General features: G+C 33.6%; 1 protein-coding gene across 1 annotated transcript in view; it reads left to right on the forward strand.

Moving 5' to 3' along the window:
- LOC145249643 (deoxyribonuclease gamma-like) overlaps window positions 1-5,772 on the forward strand; it is a 48,775-nt gene extending 43,003 nt beyond the window's left edge. The window contains exons 5-7 of the mRNA XM_080111406.1: window positions 618-888; window positions 2,312-2,408; window positions 4,868-5,772. Coding sequence (XP_079967532.1) covers window positions 618-888; window positions 2,312-2,408; window positions 4,868-5,029 — 530 coding nt within the window. The 3' untranslated portion in view covers window positions 5,030-5,772. The remainder of the gene's footprint in view (window positions 1-617; window positions 889-2,311; window positions 2,409-4,867) is intronic.
- The last annotated feature ends 11,617 nt before the right edge of the window (window positions 5,773-17,389 follow it).

Here is a 17,389-nt window from a genome sequence, read left to right on the forward strand (position 1 = left end):
TTTGTCACTGAAGGAGAAATGCTTCTGGACTGAGGTAATTTTTATTTTGAGGAAGTTAGACCTTCCTGATATTAAAACCCAGTTTATTTTTTGTCTAACTCAGCCCTCATGGGGAGGCAAGTAAATAGTAAGTTTTATCTGCAATAAAATAGCAAAGTGAACAAATTACCCTGTTATATGCTTTCTCCTTTATTTTAAAACCATTTTATGCAATCATGAATTATGTATTAAATGATCAACAAAACTCTAAAAATGTTTTTTATCAATCAATATCTTTTCAATGAATATCCATGAAATATTCAAAAATCATAAAATAAAATCGCCCACTGATGAGCAGAATTAATTTACTTGTTCAAAAGTATATCAACAGATCATTGCCCTTTGATAATTATTTTTTTTTTCTGAGAATAAATATGCCAGTTAATCATTGAAAGATTATTTTGAACAAAATAAAAAAAGTCTGCATTCATGATAGTTTTAATTTTTCAACACAAAATTTAAAGAGAGACTTATGTTTTATTAAGATGCAATAGAAAAAAGTTTATCAACTTTTCAAAACATTCTAATACTTACCACCGTTTTATTCTTTCGTTTTATATATGTTTTTTTTATTCCAGATGTTAAAGAAGTCACCGTAATTGGTCTTCATGCGATGTCAACTGCTGTGAAGAAGGAATTAGATGAATTGGCTCAAGTTCATCAAAAAATCACTCGTGAAAATGGCAATGATAATGTTATCATCTTAGGAGATTTGAATGCTGATTGCAATTATTGCCGCAAAAAATGTCAACAGAACTTAATTCTACGCAAAGACACTAAATTTCAGTGGCTTATCGCTGACGATGTTGACACAACTGTAGACGATAATACAAACTGCACTTATGATCAGTAAGTACTGTACGACACGTGTTCAATTATTTTTTCAATATAGCAACTCTTTTTGTTTTACATCAAGATTTATGTATATCCTTGTAATTACAGATATTGCATTTATGTATATCCTTGTAATTACAGATATTACAACAAAGTTCAATTTTATAGCTTCTAACCTACTTGAACTACTTCAAAAAATTGAAGCTATCACTTCAAGAAAATTGAAGATATCACTTCAAGAAAATTGAAGCCATTAATTCAAGAAAATTGAATCACAGTTAGGTTTTTGATGTGCAAGTAGAGCAGAACAGAAACAGATTTGTACATTTTTGAAAATATGAGATCGGCATATTTGGGGGTTTTTAGTCCCTGTTGAAAGGCAAAATCTTCTGGAGTGAATTTCTTAGGGTGATGAAGGTTTGTTGCTTATTTTTGGATGCAGTAAAAATGCATGTGTGAATGCAATAGTCTATAACAAGATCTAAATGTGCCTAACTATAGTTGGATGTATGCATGACGGTGGCAGATAAGTTTGAATAATTTAATAATAATCAGAAGAGTTCAACATAAGATGGGATCAAAAGAGAAAAGTAAAAGGATACTTAAGTGTAATTTGCATTAATGAAGTATTAATGAAGTACACACTTATGAAACACACGTTCATACTGAGTTAAAATATAGCAATTATGCTTTTATTGATTTTGCCATAAATGCTTCATCGAGCCACATGTGTATGGAACATTTTAAAACACTTTTGATTTGAATGTTGCAAAGTGAACATCCAGGTCTCAATATCATTATGCAACTTAGTTGTGAAATAAATTGCTGTTTTTTTTTTTTTTTGCGCACCCGTCTTCAATGTACATGCAGTGTGATGATGTATGAGTGTGAAACGTGGCCAGTAATTGTTGAAGACATACATTGCGTGGAAAGAAATAATATGAGAATGATACGATGTGAGTCTTAAAGGCAGGTTTATCACCTCAGAGGAAAATAAAATCTGGATAGTAGATGAAGATGTGTGCAGAAGAGTAGCCTTTGATGGTATGGCCATGATTAAAAAAAATGATGAAAGTTCTTGGTTTAGTATATGTAGACCAGTTGAAATAGCATGTTCAGTTCACAAAGGAAAGCCAAGAAAAACATGAGAAAAAATGATAAAAATGAACCTGAGGGAAAGATTTGGCCGGAGACGGGTTATTTTGGAAATCAATTTCTTAAAGCTGTTAAACCAATGATGATGATGATGATGATGATGATGACCTTTACTAATTTCCTTAATGATATAAAAATAATTTTTGAACGATTCACAATTAATTCCTTAATTCCTTTTTATTTATTTTAGAAATTTGCTACAATTTTTTTTTGCATAAAAAATAATTTGATGAAATTTATTTGAATGGGAAACATTTTTAAAATGTCACATTTTGTCTTTCAGATTTATTATTACAGGCCACCAATTAAGTGAAATTGTCATCCCAGAAAGTGCAACAATATTTGAATTTGATAAAAAGTACAATTTAACAAAAGACCAAGTAAGTCCATAATTTCAGGAAATAAAATACAGAGAAACCTTTCTGAATTGTTCAAATAATGCAAAATATATATCTTGTAAACTTATCCATAATTTCCTTCAAAAAATAAATTACTTATATTAGGTTTTCAATTAAAAAGAAAGAACTATCTCCTCTGAGGGATCCTTGTCACCAGGGCCAAAGAGAATTGCAACAGTTACCTTTTACCAATTCCAAAACCATAATAAGCTTACAATCATTTATTGGCCTTAAACTACGGAATCCCATATTGTTGTCACTTCCTCATAGGAAATCTTTATTGCTACTCAGAGATACCGAATATCAGATGTCCCATCCTACCAAACATTTGTGGATTGTGATTGATGAGCCTATCAAGTATATTGACACTTTGATGCATGCAAATAGAGGAGGGAGGTCTCTGCTCTGTGATCGCTTCTTAGCAAGAGTCCATACTTCATTCTTGTCAACCATCTTTTTCAGGTTTCCGTACATCTTATGATAATTTTGCCATTCATAATACACCTGAATGCACTCACCCAACATGTCAAATCTGCTCTTTCATGCAGGAACAGGAATCAGACACAATATTTAGGATTTTACTTGCAGAAATCATCTGCGGTTATCTTCTTTACCCCAATCACTCTGTATGGAAAGTAATCCAGAACGAATGTCCAGACCACACGTGAAAGTAAGGCACATGTCCATCTAAAGGATTTATTGTCATCAGAAATATAAAGACGTACCTTTAAACTGTGATGATGGCTAGGAACGGCCTTGTGTTCTTTCTTGGAAATGACCTCTTCTTCCACAATGGGATGCGATCGTCTTCTCCACCCCTCCCACAATGCATACTTTGCTAACAGCTATGCATATTAAGTTAGAGCACTTCATAAAACACCAAATGAATCAGATGGTAACCCGATACTTCTATATCTTGTACTTGGTCAAGTAGATAAGGTTGTAATCAGTATGTTATTAGATTCATAACGACAGCAAAGGATCTAAGGTACCTAACTGCTCATGTACAAAAGTGGAGGTCAGTTATACTCTCCATGGAAACCTGACCAATGACAATAATTGTAAATAGTATTTAGTGCCACCCAAAAAAATTAGTTGAATCTACATTCAGAAGTTTGCTGGTTCCCAGTTATGAGCTGGTCCATAGAAGTCTGCAAAACAGAAGATGTCAAAGGTCTGAATTGCAATGGACATAATCCTAATTCAAACGAATTCAAGTCAACCAGACAAACTGAACTGACTATGATGATAGTTTTATCTAACAAGATTATCATCTTTAATCATGTGGTTAATATAACAGTAAACTACGATAACAAAAATGAACACACATATTTCTGACTTTACCTTTTCACATCTCCTTCATACTTTAAACTTAATAATATGAAAAGTTTTTCCATCCTCCCCCTTTAAATGTTCAGATATAAGTTATACTTACCCCCCCCCACACACACACACACCTTTATTTTCATCTACTTTATGCTCTTTCAGTTCCCATTCTCCCCTTCTTCTCTACCACCCAAATTTCCAAGTTCGATCAACAAGTTCACTATTTGCCACTGAATATGCCCAACATTATACTCAACCCTCATCTCTTTTCTCATGGCGATCACCCCTTTCTTCTCTCCACATAATTCGTACAAAGCATTTACAGCAAAAACTCGTCCTTTTACCACCACTGCAAAAAAACTTTCCTTTCTTCCCTGTGTGCTAACATCAAATGCAATTTCCATGAACAGAATTTCTTTCCAAGAAGCCACAAAATTGGTTCCCTGAGGGCTACAACAACATCATCTTCAAATCCAATGTCAACAAATACTTGTCATAAACCGTTTTTATACATTAACAATGTTTTTAAAAAAATTATTCATTTTCAATACTTTTGTAATATTTATCATCATTCAACTGACAATCTATCCATCTTATTAATCTTTTATCCTCAAGTCACTTTTAGCTTTGATCCATTATAAATAACAAAGATGTCAGAAATACCTTCTCCAATTACATTTCTAAATTTTTGAAATGAGGATTGACTATTCATATTATTAGGATTCTTCGAATTACTGTTCTCATTTTGAGTGTTATTTGCACAACATTTCAGTTGATACAACCTCCGCAAAATACAATTGCGAATTACTTAGAACTTCTATCCAGTCATGATTGACGGAACGAGAGCATGCTACTCCCATGGATTAAATAAAGGATTCCATTCGAAATTCCATGCAGATGCCCAAGTTTGACATTGACCAAAACATTGTGAAAATAACATTGAAGATGAGAACAATAGTCCAAAGAATCCAAATGATATGAATTTCTGTTTACTTTCTGTTATCAAAAGAAATAGTCCATTGTTAAATTCCTGATGTGCTTGCCTTTTTATATCTTTTTTACATTTACTTTTTCTATACATATAAAACTATATGACTTTTTAAAAATCTTTTCAGGCCATGAAAGTCAGCGATCATTATCCTGTGGAATTTATTTTGAAAGAACCAAATCTAGAGCCAGTCTCTACTCCATCTCCGACAACACAACTTAATGCAGTTGCTAAAATATCAAGCTCACCATTTGCCTTGATTTTCCTTTTATTAATCTTCTTTCAATAAAGTCAATTGATCTTATGACTCTTCTATGCTTTTGTGATTTGAAATAAAATACAAAAGATTTTTTTATAGCTTTCTTCTAGAAGCTGTTTATTAAAACCCCATGCAATATTTTTGAAAATCTACTGGACAAAATTTTAATCATTTGATAAATCCAAAAGTTCTTTGGTTGTTTTTATTTTAAATATTGCCAATCTGCTTTCGCTTAAAACTTGTTGACTATGAACTGAATGTTTAAATAAATAAATAAATAAATAAATAAAAAAGATAAAAGAAGATTCCCATTGGACTCATTTTTTTTTCGAGTAAAAAGAAAACAATTTTCGGATTGTCTTTTCCCGCCTATAAAGTGCAATGTTATATCAAGAAGAATACAATTTTCACGATTAACAATCATCAAAAGATTGTTTAAAAAAATATAATTTTTATTGGCTATTTTTTTATCTAAAAGCTGATTCCCATAAATGCACTTTTTCTTTGCATGCAAAACAATTCAACTATGTCAGCTTATATTTATAAAGATGACATATTGTAAATTATTCTGAAGTTCAATTCAGTTTTTTTTCTTCTGTTTTCGATTTAGCAAAAGTTTCGGTGTGGATAAACTTTAATTGTTGGAATTTTGCTCAGAAATATTTCTTGTTTCTCAGCATAAACTAACTATATTCAACATGATTCAAGATATTTACCTCATTTGCTGAAGATAATTTTCCATTTGTTTTTTAATAAAACAAAATTTAAAACAATTTGTTGTTTTCTTTCCTTGAAAAACTTTAGATGAAAATTTCATGAATGCTTTTTGTTTCTAAAATATCAGGTTGACAAGAAAGTTCTTGCAGTTTTTACTTTTAAATTCAGATAAACAAAAATTCAGTTGAAACAAAAATGATTGAAATAAGCACCATCAGAAGCAACATACTTTAGCCAAAACAATTTACCGTAAAAATCTTGCGTTCTGGTGGTGATGAAGTCGCTGAAGGTGTTTTTGATATCGCTTAGGTTTTTGAAATATTTCTCACACAGAAAGTTGTCAAGATGCTTGAAAATGTGGTAGTCGGTAGGTGAGAGATCTGAAGAGTATGGCGAATGAGCCAGAGTTTTGTAGGCTAATTCGTTCAACTTATGCAGAGTCGATTTAGCAGCATGCAGTCGCGCATTGTCATGGAGCAGTGGGCCTTTTCTGTTGACGAATGCTGCGTTTTATTGTCAAATATCTGATGCATTTTATCCATTTGTTCACAGTACTTCGTCGGAATGGTTTTGCCAGCATTCGAAAAACTGTAATGGATGAGACAGGTTGCAGACCATCAAAAAGTCACCATGACCTTCTTTTAGTGTAATTCTGGCTTCAGGAAGTGTCGTGGAGCTTCGTCGGCATCTAACTACTGAACTGAGCATCGCCAGTTGTCATAAAGAACCCACTTTTCATCGCAAATCACAACCCGGTCAAGAAATGGGTTGTTCTTGTTGCGTAAAAGAAGAGAAGATGACACTTCATAATTGCGTTTCTTTTGGTTGTTGTTCAATTTGTTCAGTTCATGTATGAAGTGTTTTTGTCTTTCCAAATGATTTGAAATCATTGTATACGTTACACCTAATTCAAAAGTTCTCGAGCAGTTGTGCATTTGTTTGGCTTCGACTAAGGCTCTTAATTGATTGTTGTCAACATCCTATGACCGACTCCTATGCTAATCATCTTCAAGACTCTCATCGCCACCATAAAATTTCTTAAACCACCATTGTGCTGTGTGTTCAGTAGTGGTTCGTGGGCCAAATACTTTGTTGATATTGCAAGCTGTTTCATCAGCTTTACAGCTTAGCTTGAATTGAAATAAGAAAATTGTGCAAATGTACTTTTTCCCCATTTTGTATTCAACGTTCTGAAAAGAAGGCAATTGTTTTAAAACTATTGTAATTTAAACGGTATATGAAGTAAAGGTTTATTATAACAAAACTTATTTGAAAATACGTCATTTGAGATTCAAATTAATAATTCTGCAAGAAACTTTTTGTCAACCTAATTTATATAAGTGAACATGTCTGTCTGTCTGTCTGTGTACATTTCCCTATGCAATAACTGTCAATTTTCAGTCTACAGACTCGAAATTTGATATACAGGGTACTGAAATTTGGGAAAATATTTCTAATGCGTTTTCGGACAGAAATTTAGCTGTTAAGAGGTCAAAGGTCAACGATTTGACCTTTGAGAACTCTACCAAACTCCTCCGACAATTTTGGCTCTAAAAACTTGAAATTTTAGATATAGGTTCCTTCGACATGGATCTAACTTAATAACTTGATTTGAGCCTAGGACGATAGATGTTAACGGGTCATAATAGGGGTAAAAGTTAAAAAAATTTACCACATTTTTTTTGCTCAACATACACCTCCTAACACCCGGGCAACGTCGGGCTGAAATGCTAGTTATATCTATAAAAGTGAAATTATCTGTGCGTGTGTGTGTGTGTGTGTGTGTACATTTCCCCACCAAATTAAGCCGTCAATTTTCAGTCTACAGATTCGAGATTTGACATAAGGGGTATTGAGATTTGGGAAAATCTTTTTAATCGGTTTTCAGCTAGAAATTTGGCTGTCAAGGGATCAAAGTTCAACAATTTGATTTTTGAAAACTCTACCAAACTCCACTAATTTTGGGTCTAAATACTTGAAATTTTAGATGTAGGTTACTTGGATATGGATCAAACTTTTTAATTTTATTTGAACCCAACACAATAAATGTTAAGGAGTCATAATAGGGGTCAAAGTTCTAAAAAATTTTACCTCTGCAGTCTCTGCAAATCACTCAGCTAATTTTTGGTCTAAACATTTAAAATTTTACATCAAGTGTATTCAGACAAGGGCAAGCTTTTTAATTGCTTTTTAACCGAAAACTTGGCTGCCAAGGGGTTAAAGTTCAAAAGATTTGACCTTTGCGGTCTCTAGCAAACTATTCAGCCAATTTTCGGTCTAAACATTTGAAATTTTACATAGAGGATATTCAGACATGCAGCAAGCTTTTCAATCAGTTTTGGGGCGAAAATTTGGCTACGAAGAGGTCAAAGTTGAAAGAGTTGACCTTTTCAGACTCTACCAAACACCTCTGTTAATTTTGAATCTAAACACTTGAAATTTTAGATGTAATGTAACCGCCGGCAGATATGCTGGGCAGAACTGCTAATATATATATATATATATATATATATATATACACACTGGTAGCCAAATTGACTATCGAAATGCTCATATCTTTGGTTCTATGGGACAAAACTGCATGAAAATTTGCAGGCTTTTTGGAAGATTATAATACTATTCTATGGTTAAAATTGTATGACAAGTGGTAAAAAAGAACATTTTTAAACCAATTAAATATGCCCAAATCTGCCAGGCCACTAATATACACACATATAAAGTTGAGTTTTTTGTCGTACTGACATTGATATTAAAAATGTACTTTTGTAACATAATCGTGTTAGCATCTTGGGTCATGGCCTAAGCATTATGTCACAGATTCAAATGTGTAAAAAGATTAATATTGGAAGAGAAACAAAGGCAGAGAGAACAAAATGCAAAGATTAGAAGAAGGAAGAGAAGAAAAAGAAACCGATGCGTGGCAGTTGGTCAATTATGTTCGGTGAACATGAGAGATTACCCTCTCTCCCTTCCAAAAATAGTACTTTGTAAAAATGGTCGTCGTGTGAGTGTGATTTACAAGATGTGTTTTCTGGAGCACTGTATTGACAGCAAGTAGCTGTTTTGGTTATGTGAAATGACAAAATAAAAACTCTTTTCTTGATCAAGAAAAGTTCTGTTGGAGTTATCATTTTCCTCTGCAGCCATATCTACATACAATGCATTGGGTCTGTTAGAGAAAAATAGATGAATGCGTTACCAAAGTTTGTTTGGATAACGTTAGGGAAGTTTATTTGAACAGCGTTCCTTTTTTTCAATTTAATAATTATTTAAACAAACTTCTTAATATATTCAGTCATGGATATACGAGCAATTTCATAAATTTTAACTAATTTGCATATTCCTTATTGGTTGATTTGTTTCATTTAATAATTACACTCATTTCTATTTATGCATATTTTCTATATAACTGCATAGCATTTAAAAGAGAAGTTTGTAGCACACACATATATAAAATACACATATATATTATATACAGTGCCGCCAAAAAGAAAGTCCGCACTTGTCATTTTTTCAAAAGCAGCAAATTAAAGCTTAATTGAATGTAATTGTTTAAACAATCTATACCTCATTTGATTCACCCTTTATTCCTCTGTAATTTTATCTGTTCATATTTGACTTTTAATTGAAGTATCCTAGTATTAAGGTCAATTTAAAAAATTAACTTTAAATTGAGAAGGAAAAAAGAAACTTCGCAGCAACAAATGAGCGTAAAATCAGCTTAAAATATCCACCTTTTAGCATCTCTAATCATAATTGCTGTTGTTCCTAGGTTATAAAACGTAACATTTAGTCCATATACGTCGAGTCTTTCTTAATGATCGTCGTTGGATTAATCTTTCTGGTTTATCCAATTGAGAAATCGGCCGCAGATTGAAATGGGATGAGAAAATGGTAAAAACGGCTGTGCAAAAGCACCAAAACACCTGTAGTGTTTGTGATGCCCTTAAATTTGGCCATCCTAGAGTTACTTCTTACAGGGAAGACAATGCTATCAAGATTTGCAGCCTCAGAAACAGATTTGAAATGGCTCCCCAAATCCAAGAACATTGTAATCTTGTTAAAAAGTGCTCTCTTTCTATAGTTAAGAAGAGATTGAAGGAATTTAATTTGCGAGGCTATGTTCCAAGATGCAAGTGAATGATTTCTGTAAAGAACAGAAAACAGTCTGGAAATCATGATTCTTCATATGGGTTGAACGTGATTTTTAGTGACAAAAACATGATTCTTCATATGGGTTGAACGTGATTTTTAGTGACAAAATCATGATTCTTCATATGGATTGAACGTGATTTTTAGTGACAAAAACAAGTTCAATAGGCTAGGCAATGAAGGAAGGACGAAGAATTCAATCCTAGGTGTATAGTTTCAACCTGCAAGGTGCTGGAGGTTCAGTTTTGGTGTGGGTTAGGGTTATTAGTGCCAATGGTCCAGGACCTGTAGGTCGCTTGCAAGATCACATTAATTTGACCAAGTACATCAATGTTGACTGAGCATTTTCTACCCTATTTTGGCCGGAATTTGGATGATAATCCCATCTTCATGCAGGATAATGCTCCCATTCACACAGCTGGCAATGTCAAAAGGTTTCTTGAAAAGCATGATATTTCCTGTTTGGATTAACCTGCACAATCTCCATTGAAACAATCTATTGAAAACGTATAACATTACATCAAGCAACAGCTATGCAATGATAAAATTTCAAATCTGGAAGATCTTTAGACAAAAATTAAAGAGAAGTGTGATGCTCTTTCACTGGAGTATTGCTGCGGGCTAATTCACAAGAATTCTCCAAAATTCGTAAGCTGTTAAATTGCAGAAGGGCTATGCTGCTAAATAATAACTAGTTCATTGTGTTCCTGTTGTAATTGTGTTGCATTAATATTCTAAAGTTACATTTGAATTACAATTTTCCATTGTGCGGAGTTTCTTTTTGCATTCTTGATTCAAAGTTAATTTTTTAAATTGCTGTTAACACTACGATACTTCAATTAAAAGTCAAATATGAACCGGTAAAATTATAAAGAAATAAAAGGTGAATCAAATGCTATAGGTTGTTTAAACAGTTACATTCAATTTAGCTAAAATTTGTGGTTTTTGAAAAATGACAATGATGATCAACGATTTGTGGTTTTTGAAAAATGACAATGATGATCAACGAATGTTTTACACTACCATATTTTTATTGTCACCGAAATCGGTGAAATCACCCATTTTCCAATCAAAATGATTGATCGCCTGCTTTAGTTGGGGATCAACCATGGAGCACTGGGGGGAAGCTTCACATGCCTCTCCCGCAGCGACTTAGTCCACAATAAATTGTAGTCTATATTGCGCTGTTGATTTTATAAAATTATTTTGATATATAATGGCTTGGATTAAAGTTTAAAATGCAAAAGTCAAGTATCATGATTCAGTTGCACTGTAAACAGAGATATTCATTTCAAATGCACCCTTTCATAGCAAAGAACCTACTGTTGATTTTATATACCTGACCTTACTGCTTGTGCAGTGATAATGGCTTGAATTTAAATTTAAAATGAAAAAGTCGAATATCATGGTGCAATTGTGCTTTAAACAGAGACATTCATTTTGAACCCTTGTCATATCAAAGAACCTACTGTTGATTTTATATGCCGAGCCTTTCTGCTTGTGTGGTAAAGAGAACTTTTCAAATGCACTTGTGATGTTAGATTGTATAAAGCATTAAATTATACAGTGTCCAAAAGGTCACTGAAGAGTTGAAAATCTTTGTCATTTTACCATGAATGATTATTTTTTTTCTCTATTTCAGATATTTTACAAATAATATTTTGGAAATTATCGATAAGTATAACATTGAACAACGTATGCAAGTTGTGAAATTGTTTTACCAAAATCAGGGGTCAATTGTTTTGACTCAAAAAGCTTATCAACAGCATTTTCATGTAAGAGATAGCCCAATTCACGACACCATTCAAAATATTGTGCGCTAATTTGAAGATCAAGGAACTGTACTTGATTTTCCGTGAGCTGGCAGACCTTAAAACGTCATCACAAATGAAAATAGGGAAAGAGTGCGAGAGAGTGTGGAGCAGCATCCTGAAACATCAATTCGATGATGTTCAACACAACTTGGGATGTGTCGAAGCTCACTACACAATATTCTGCACAGTTTAAAACTCTTTCCTTATAAAGTGTAGCTTGTTCAACACTTAAGCCTGAACATTTTCAAACAAGGGTTTAATATGCAGTTCAAATGCAAGAACTTGTTCGAAATGACCCCAATTTTCTGAAAAAGTTGATTATGTCAGATGAAGCCCATTTTCATTTGAATGGATTCGTTAAACAAAATTACAGATTTTGGGGCTCTAAAAATTCAAGGGCAATTCATCAAAAGCAGTTGCATTCCATAAAGTGCACTGTATGATGTGCAGTAATGGAGAAGAAGATTACTGAATCTTATTTTTTTGAAGATCAAGACAAAAATGCTGTCATTGTTACTGGAGAGAGATACCGAACTATGATTACAGACTTCCTATGCCCACAAATTCAAAATAGGCCTGGATTATGGTTCCAACAAGATGGAGCAACGACACATACGGCGAGGACACCATGGAGCTTCTCAGGCAATATCTCTCACTATAGCAATGTCAAATGGCCACCACATTCCCCAGACTTGACTTTTTCTTGTGGGAATATCTTAAAGAAAAAGTCTATGTTAATAAACCCCAAACCCTGCAAGAATTGAAGGAAAACATCAGGAGCAAAATTGCAATCCAGAGATCTGCAATCTGTCATGAATAATGTTTTGGAAAGAGCAGGAATATGTGAAGCTGAAAATGGGCAACATTTAAAAGACATTATTTTTCATAAAGATTGTTTTAATTTTGCATTTTTTTTTTTTAAATTTATTGACTAAAAAGTAAAACTCTATAAACTATAAAGTTTAAAATAACATTCCACCGCCTTCACTGTAGATGTCCCCAGATGAAAGCTGAGGTGAAATTTGGAGACAGACACTGTGCCATAGCTCTCCATGAGTCAAATGTTTGCAAAATCAAGGACAAAATATTATAATCAGGGTTTGATGGGGAGGAACGGATGGAAGAGCCTCTAGCATTACAAAACAAGTATTACAAGAATTGTCTGGAGAATGAGAAAAATTTGGAGTTGAGGAAGAAGTGGAAAGATTGTATCCTCTTACAATGGAAGGGTGAGGATAAACTGGTGAAAGGAAAGATGGGCGAGATGATGTTTAAAAGGAGCAACAAGATTTCAGAGGTGACAGGAGAAATGAGTAGATGGCAGTTATTCTTTATCTGCAACAAGTCGTTGGAGCCACCATGTAGTTACTGCATGGTTGCGACTGGTATCCAGTTACATGAAAAGGAGAGCAAGTGGGGTAGACTGGGAGAACACAGTTGATTGCAAAACTGTCAGAGGAATGGGGGTGAAAGCTGTCAAAGTAATTCGGACTGTAATGAAATGGGGATGAAAATGGATGGTAACGTTTAACGATATTAAAACTGAGCATATTTCATTTAATAATTAAAGAAAACCTCAACAACCGATTGCGATGACTAATCACACTACCTGGAAGCTCATCATTCACTCTCCTTGGTTTAACATTCATAGCTTATATGAATTGGAACAATACATTGAAGACATTGCAAAGGCTGCTGCAAAAAAGTGGACTCTTTTCACCAGGCTAGAAAGCTTCTCACACCCGACAGTATCCCATATCTCTACAAAACCATCATTTGCCCACAAATAGAGTATTGTCGTCACATCTGGGCTGGTGCATCTACAACTACTTCTTAGGCAGGGTCCAAAAAAGCATCTCCAACCAAATAGGTTCCACATTGTTTCCTGCTTCCCTGACTGTACTAACATGCCATGTTTAAATGGCATGTGAACAAAAAGCTTGCAGCTCAACTCCCTACATAGAGCCCCTGTAGACTTGGTCCTAAATAGTAGTCCCTTACATTCAAGTGACAATGTGCCTTGTTTTGGGTGAATAAAAATAAAAATAAGAAAACAGATTTTGATGTAAAAGAGAGGACCTTGTTACTGGAACTTGACACATGAAACAAAAATAAGAATGGCGTGTCATGATGCAAGCAGTATTACAACTGATGTGATTGTGGAGGTAATTTGGTGAAAAAAGATGCACCATGATTGAGGAAATCATCACATTAACATGATCGAATTAGATGCTGTTTTGAAATGCATCAATTTAGTTATAAAACAGAGATTGAAATCAAAACAAGGAGCGAGTCACAGTAATGAGTTGGGTGGACTCTACATGAAGGGGGGGGGCAGGGAGAATACCATCAAAGGTGCTAGAGAAATGATGGTTAAGTGGAAATTAGGGATATTTAAAGGATTGATATCTGAATTTGGACTGTGAATAAAATTTAGTGTTTTATGTCTTCAGAGACAAACAAAGAATATACACTAACATAGATAATAAACAAAGAGTAGTCAGTCGAGAAAGAAGTATGCTATCTAGAAACTGGCGAACTAGAAGAGTTACATGGCATGCACCATATGGGAACAGATAAGATATTATATTTGGTGAGGAAAGTTGATATTATATAATGGGAGGAAGTTCAGGTGGTCAAGAATTGCATTCAATATCAATTAATCGATCCTGCCCGTAATATTATCAACGCCCTACCCACAAAAAAAAATAAATAAAAGAGGAAAAAATATAACAAAATACAAGTAATAAGTTTATCAGCAAAGCAATGAGGAGGAAGTTGCTCACTAAGGTAAAGGAAGTTGAATAGGATTGTTTGGTGTGATAGACAAAAAACCCAAACATATTTATAGTTAGTTTATGGGCAGTTTAGGTTTGACAGTGAGTTTTGCAATATTTGAGGACAGTCTTGGGTTTGCGATGGTTGACAACAGGGTTGAGGAGTAGCAAGTTTGACACAGTCGAAAGCAGGTTGCGGCCTTGACCGGACCGAAAAAGTTTTAGAGATGAGATGGCATCAACTAACAAACACAGCCTAAAGTTACATTCTGGTACAACATGGCACCCAAGGTCAGAGAGAGGAGACAGTGTTGTAGAGATTAATTATGAATAGAGGTACCCAAGAGATAAATCCCCATATATTGATGTGCAAAGACTAACCAGAATCCAAATAATGGAAGAAGTCTGAATGAAACCACTGCACAATTAAATGTTGCCTACCATAACAATAGAGAAGAAAAGGGTTAGGGTTACCAGCTTTAAAGCTCGTGGACTGTTTTGTATGCTGGGCACTCAATTTTCAGTGGGAAAAAAATCGTCTTTGTAGTTAGATTTCCTATAAATGGCATTCATTTGTACATGAGAGCAACTAATTTAATAAGCAAGAATTGGGACAGTTGAATTTTTGACAGCTGAGAACATTGTTGAGATTTGTCACTGTAGTTAAAAGAGAAGTTCCTTACATCCTAGAAGACATCAAATTCAAATTCTGTGTATTTTGAGTCTTGTAGGAAATTTAACATGACTAGCAAGACCTGTGGAAATTCCACAAGGGATTGATTCATATGTAATATATTGATGTTAGCATTCTGTAGATATTCAGCATAAATTGAGACACTCTGATATTATTGTAGCTATTTTGTTAAAACTGCAAATGTATTTATCCAAGCTAGTAGAGATGCCCGGTGTAGCCAGGTCGTAAAATATGCTTAAATATGATATTTTAATTCTTGCAGATTTCATTATATTATAAAGTTGTGGTTTCAAAAATAAAATATATATCTATATGACTTGGGTTCATCAGCTTGATTTGAAACCGAATCCAAAACTTATATATATATAAATTTTAGTTCCTTCAGCTATAATCGAAACTGAAACCAAAACTTATGAAGAATTCTTGATAAAATTATTTATAAAAAAAAAAAAATCGATTACTAAGGTGCCATCAGCTAAAATCGAAATCGAAATCAAGATTTATGCAGAATTCTTGGTAAAATTATTTATATAAAAAAAAATAGATGACTTAAGTGCTATCAGCTATAATCGAAACCAAAGCCAAAATTATTAAGAATTTTTAGTAAAATTATTTATAAAAAATTAAATGACTTGAGTGCCATCAGCTATAATCAAAACCGAAACCCAAAACTTATGAAGATTTCTTGATAGAATTATTTATTACAAGAAATGAAAGTACATAACAATTAAACGACTCGGATGTAAGCGTTACACAGAAATTAACACATACGTTATTGTATTAATATATAGATTATGAACAGTCCAGTTGTTTTTGAGTATGACATGGTTATGTCGCGGGTCCTGGATATGACCTTAAACTATATCCGATGGTGAGGGCCCAGTTTGTGGGCTTTGGGGAGTGTGGAGCCACCCTTTGTCATTGCTCCTGGGTCCATTCTGACCTAGACTAGTAGTACCTGTTAGGGTCCCAACTATGGGTTAAATAGAAACCGACTTGAAAAAAAAAACATATATTCTATTAAAAAATTGTTCTTCAAAATCACTGGATTCAGCATTAAATACCCTGTAAAGGGTTGATATACTGTAAAACAAAAACAACCAACCAACCTTATGTCACGGTCAACATTGCAAAGCACAAATATATCATAGCTCAGTGTGTCAGGCAACAAAATTCAACTGACCAACAAGTTAAATTGGCATATATTTTTAAAAGCATGAACATTTTCTGAAACATGCTCTCAGATAAAACCTTTTCAAATATGTATTTAACATTGAATCTCTTCCATTTCTGGTATTGAGAAGCAATTCACAGAAATAATTGCAGCTAAAATTTAGCAACGTTTTTCAGGAGAGTCTGCAGTTTTGTATCAGACCATTTTTTAATTAAAATCTGATTTTCAAATGCATATATTCAGTAACTTATGCTGCACTTGACCTAGTGAAGTTGGAATTTATTTTAACAAGCAAAAGTACTACATCCAACAAATTACTCTGCATAGGCAGTTACGATTGTTGAAACAAATGGAAGAGTTAGAATTTGTGCTGAATTAAACAATTCCTTCGATGCACAACAAAATCTGTTCCTTTTGCCAGATGATCTTTTCACAAAGTTAAATGGTAAAATTTATTCTATCAAAATTGATTTTTGTTGAAGGTTGAGAAGAGCTGACAATCACACACAAAGGACTGTTTAGAATTTGGAGTCATCTCGCTCCAGCAATATTCCAGCAAACAATAGATACAATGTTAAAGGAGATGCAGCAATCATAGACGACATCATTATAAATGGTACTCAGACTGTACTTTTAGTGTTCGATTACTACATTTGACTAAATTCAGCAGTATGAAGTTCATGTAAAAGAATTTTTCCAACATAGATCAAATATCTGGGATTCATTTAAAAAAAAAAAATTAAAAAAAAAAAATGGTTTCCAGCTAAACTCAGAAAATATTTCAGGCATATAAAAAATGCTAACACAAGCAAATCTCAAAATTGGCACATTTTTACTAAAACTTCAGAGTCTATACACACCTCTCAATCTTTTAGAAAGAAAATACTATGGAAATGGTCCACTAAGTGTCAGTTTTTAATAAGATAAAATGTTTACTTGCTTCAGATATGTTGGATATTGCCATTTCCGATGATTCTAATTATGATGTTGACATTTTAAACTGATTTGCCTGATGGCAATCAAAAGGCAATAGCTCACACATTCAGGTCAATGACTGCTGCT

The sequence above is a fragment of the Euprymna scolopes genome, chromosome 28 (genome assembly GCF_053919585.1).
Source record: "Euprymna scolopes isolate OS-2025 chromosome 28, ASM5391958v1, whole genome shotgun sequence".
NCBI classification, from domain to species: Eukaryota; Metazoa; Mollusca; class Cephalopoda; order Sepiida; family Sepiolidae; genus Euprymna; species Euprymna scolopes.